The sequence below is a fragment of the Lolium perenne genome, chromosome 6 (genome assembly GCF_019359855.2).
Source record: "Lolium perenne isolate Kyuss_39 chromosome 6, Kyuss_2.0, whole genome shotgun sequence".
Classification (NCBI taxonomy): Eukaryota; Viridiplantae; Streptophyta; class Magnoliopsida; order Poales; family Poaceae; genus Lolium; species Lolium perenne.
In genome coordinates, this window is record NC_067249.2 from 77,952,008 (window position 1) to 77,957,224 (window position 5,217).

A 5,217-nucleotide genomic window follows, 5' to 3' on the forward strand; every position below is an offset into this window, starting at 1 on the left:
GTACTCCCCAAGTCAAAACCATGATATACAGCCATCTCATCAAGCTTTTTTCTTCAAGGGATTGGGTTTTTTCTAAACCGTGCTTTTGGCACCCTTTATTATTCCCCCTCCAAAGTCAATACATTTCAAACTAATAATGCGAACATAAAATAAACAAGAAATCTGCACGACCAACATTTGTCAACTTCTGCTAGGCATAATGCTAGCCTATAAATGCCATGAAGTACTTGACCGAAAACAGCACACAACCATCAATCTTTCTGTCTACTCACCTAAGAGCATCGAGCAGAGCCTCTAGCTTACAATCGTCCCATACCATTTCTAAAAGAAATACACTCCTACTGCAATGGCAAGAACTGGCTTCGTCGCGTTTCTCATCGGCATGGCCAGCATCGTCTCCGTGGTCACCGGCCAGCTCCGGCATATGCCCGCAGGCGGCCTTCCCCATGATATCTTTGCCCTTGGAATCGCCTCGAAGATCCGCATTGATCGCAACTCGACGGCGATGGCGTCTTCAGACTTTGGCCGCATTGTCGAGGCTGCGCCGGAGGCAATTCTCCACCCTGCCACGCCCAGCGACATCGCCGCGCTCATCAGGTTCTCCGCGTCCTCGCCGGCGCCGTTCCCCGTGTCGCCGCGTGGGCAGGGCCATTCCGTACGTGGGCAATCTCTTGCCCCGGGCGGCGTCATCGTCGACATGCCCGCGCTTGGTCGCGGCCACCACAGCCGCATCAACGTGTCCGCGGACTACGTCGACGCCGGCGGTGAGCAGCTGTGGATCGACGTCCTCCGCGCTACGCTGGAGCAAGGCCTGGCGCCGCGCGTGTGGACGGACTACCTCCGCATCACCGTCGGCGGTACGCTCTCCAACGCTGGTATCGGCGGGCAGGCGTTCCGGCACGGCCCGCAGATCGCCAACGTGCAGGAGCTCGACGTGGTGACAGGGACGGGCGACATGGTGACGTGCTCACGTGAGAAGAGCTCGGACCTGTTCTTCGCAGCATTGGGTGGGCTGGGCCAGTTCGGGGTCATCACTCGGGCTCGGATCATGCTCGAGCAGGCCCCGAAGCGGGTCCGTTGGGTCAGGCTCGCATACTCGGATGTTGCCATGTTCACAAGAGACCAGGAGCTGCTCATTTCTAAGCGGGCAAGCAAGGCCCGGTTCGACTACGTGGAAGGCCAGGTCCAGCTCAACATGACGCTGGCCGAGGGCCCTAAGTCGACACCTTTCTTCTCCGAAGCCGACATCAATAGGCTTGCCGGGCTCGCCTCACAGTCTAGCTCTGCCGCGATCTACATCATGGAAGTCGCCATGTACTACAACGACACCACTGCCTCCTATGTGGACAAGAAATTGGAGAAAGTCCTAGAGCAGCTAAGCTTCGTGCCAGGGTTTGTGTTCACGAAGGACGTGAGGTATGTCCAGTTCCTCGACCGCGTCCGGGAGGAGGAGGAGGTGCTCCGGTCTGCCGGACTGTGGGATGTGCCGCACCCGTGGTTGAACCTCTTCATCCCCCGGTCACGCATTCTCGACTTCGACACTGGCGTGATCAAGGGTCTCCTCGGGGGTACCAACCCGGTGGGGGTAATCCTCATGTACCCAATGAACACGGCCAAATGGGACGACCGCATGACAGCTATGGCACCCCTTGCAGGAGAGGATATGTTTTACACCGTGGGATTGCTCCGGTCGGCGGTGGTCGCTAGTGACTTGGAGATACTCGAGGGGGAGAACGAAGCGGTGCTGTCATTTTGCGATAAAGAGGGTATCGAATGCAAGCAATACCTCCCACACCATAAGTCTGAGGATGGATGGAAAGAACATTTTGGGACCAGGTGGAGCAGAATCGCTGAGCTTAAGGCGAAGTTCGACCCTCACGCAATATTGTCACCGGGTCAAAGGATTTTCCCATCGCCCCATTTGTTGTCGGACACATAATTTAGTCCACCACTACTTAGATTTTTCTTTCTTAGATATAATCAAACTGTAACAAGTAGGAGATTTTGTTTGTATGTATAGAGTGCACAAAATAGGTTTTTGATAGACCAGCTACATTTACTCCCGTAGTTTTGTATTACTCTGCATATATGATTTAATTTGTCCAAAGTCAAAATTTTCCAAGTTTAGCTGGTTATATATAAAAATATATGATTATCTAGAAAATAAAAGTATACAGTGATTAGCATAATTCAATGTACAATCGTATCTTTTACATTTGACCAAAAATATATTTATATTTTATCATGGATAATTGGTCAAATATTGCAAAAGTTGACTTTGAGAAAACCTTATATACAGGGCAATATGAAACAGAGGAAGTAATAGCTCTAGAATTTGACTTCCTACTCCCGAGATCTTGAACATCCACATGTCAATGGTAGCCACTACATGAAATAAAACATGAAATTGATTTTTGTTTTCACGTTTAGGGAATACATCTTAGCGATAAAAATAATAAATCTGGCCTAAATCTGATATTCTAATACAAAAAGGGCATATGTGAAAAAAATCTTCACATGCAATTCAATTATCACTTTGTGTGCATCAAATCCACAATGACCCAGCAGACAAATATGTAGTTGATGAGTGGTAGAACACTCATCTTTATCGTCATTTGAGTCTTATATATTTCATTGAAATAACAATAATATCTCTCTGGATCTACTGGTAATCACTAACTATTGAATAGGTGTGCACATCCTTTTCTTTATTAATTTCTATGAAGAAATAGGCATTTTATGCAAGAAATCAGTGGAATATAAAGGACAATTACAATCTAGGAACGTCACCAAGTCAAGCGGGCCTCTGAGATGAATCACAAGCGACTAATGGTACGGTCACCCTCGCCCATACCGGGTGACCGTACCATACGTCGGTGGATTCTCCTCGTCAAACCCATTATTAAACGTGAAGGCACCTAGCTCATCCCAACAACAGAGCACCACCAGAACCCCACTCCACTTCCACAAGTTAGATATCCATCAACACTGAAGCTTTGAGGCCGCTACAATCATTTCCATCACCCTACTTTGTATCTTGATTTCATTGCAGTCGGCGACATTGTAAGACTGTTACTATTCAATCTATTCAAGATCCATTATACAATATTTATGATTGTTGACCTAATCATGTGTGAGTAGTCCTCATGGGTTGAGGCATAGGCTCGCATCAACAAGTGCAACTATCGTTCAGATATTGAGTGTTACGTATTTGGATCCATGTGTACTACCGGTCATCTTCGTATCCCAATCTCTGGGCTTGTCAAGTACCCAAGTCCCGTGGAGTTGGTAACGATATGAAGGTAATGGTAGGTGGTGATTCACATAATCCGATATCGGCGTGGTTAGAGTAGCACAGGGCTCCGGAGATCCTTATGGGTTTTGGTTGTCTTAGGGTGTTTTAGGTGTTCTTCGTTCTTTGTGTTTGTGTTTCTCAGTGCTTTTAAGGGTCTACAACTTTGTATTTTTTCGTGATATGAACGCAGACAATCTCAAAAAAAAAAGCAAAGGGTTGAATGTGTAGTTGCTATCTAGGAACTTATGATAACTTCACTGAACTTAAGGCTTTCTTACTTTTACTTAAATATCTTTGTCGCCTAGTGATACTTGGGGCAGGATCAAAGATCCATGGTGAGAGTTTCAACGTAGGCCGTGATATCCTTTGGACACATCACACCTTTATATCGTGTATCTTATTATTACATATATCACATCTATTATTATTATTATTATATTTTTAATCCTATAACCATCATTGCACAGTTGTAGGTGAAACCTTCGTCCTAGCCTATTTCTATCCATTGATAAGACCAAAAACAAAAGTAAACATTGGTCTGATGAAATAATGACTAAATGAAGTCTCGTTTGCAGTGATCTTTTACCATTAGAATTCTTCCTTGGGATTCGATAAAAACCTAGGGTCTCTTAGGGAAAAACAAAAGTACTACAATTCGATAATCCGGAACAAATGTATTAGTAGTGCGATATAGTGCCTATTAGACGGTCTCAAAATAATAAACATGGGGACCACGCCATAATCAGGAACACATTTATCCCGACTAGTTGAATGCCCGTGCTTCACCACAGCTCAATAAATTTATCCAATTTGAAATTCATGCGTATGGAAATAAAAGACACAATTCTAAAATGCAAAATTTATACTACATCAAAAATCCTTCATTATTGTGTTCATTGCATTGCTTTATTTGGCGGCTCGTCAAAGATGAAAACGCGGGTCTGTTATAGCACGGCGTCGAAAAAACGCCCTATAGTCCATATGCCCAATTGTAACAGGACAGTTCATATAATAGATGAAAACGGTACTTCATTTAACAGATGAAAATGGCCTGACACTTTATATAACATACGAAAACACATGCCTCTTATAGCACCACATAGAGCGTCAATATGGAGGACGGGATCCATGGAGCCTGTTTTTCGAAAAAAAGATTGAAATTAATATTTTGAAGTTCTGAAAAATATCTGAAATATACATAATGATGATTTCTACATGTATGCAAATTACCAAAGCGGATCATAAGTATTCCATGTGTAATGAACAATGTAAAATTCGAAAACTCCCAGATCTGTCAGTATTTTGTCATTTTTGCGTAGAACGGGATGCAACGGGATGCAAACTATTTCGCATTGTGATTTGGCAGAACCATAGAATTCATCATTGTAAACATCCAGAATTTCTCTTTGGATTTTTCTGAAAATTAAAAATGTCGATTTAAAAAAAATCAAAAAGGGCTCCATAGAGCCCGTCCTTTATATTGACACCTCCAAGAACTCTAAGAAACTAACAACTATGACGTGTTACCTGACGGAGGTAGATCCTTGCAAGAGCAAGTTTTCGACACCTCCAAGAACTTTAAGGAAGTGCAAATCCGCCTAACAGATCCCAAAAAGACGACGTCCATCGCTTCCAACTTGGGCAGCGCATAGGAAATCACGCTCATCGAGTTCCTCCGTGAGCGCTTGGAAATCTTTGCATGGTGTCCAGCTGTCATGCCAGGGGTATCCAGGGAACTTGCCGAACACCCCCTCAATCTAGATCCAAGAGCTAGAACAATTCGAAAACATTTGCGGCGATTCTCCGAGCCAAACCTCAAAGCCATGTTGTCTGAGATACATCGACTCAAAGAAGCGGGTTTCATCAAGGAACTGCACCCCGAGGCCACGTGGGTCGCTAACCCAGTGCTGGTCCCGAAGAAA

The 5,217-nt window shown here is 44.8% G+C and overlaps 1 protein-coding gene across 1 annotated transcript; it reads left to right on the plus strand.

Annotated features, from left to right (window-relative positions):
• Positions 1-288: 288 nt before the first annotated feature.
• On the plus strand, positions 289-2,052 carry LOC127309612 (cytokinin dehydrogenase 7-like). Its single transcript, XM_051340396.2, has one exon. The coding sequence runs from the start codon at positions 347-349 to the stop codon at positions 1,937-1,939; it is 1,593 nt and encodes a 530-aa protein (XP_051196356.1). The 5' UTR covers positions 289-346; the 3' UTR covers positions 1,940-2,052.
• Positions 2,053-5,217: the final 3,165 nt, after the last annotated feature.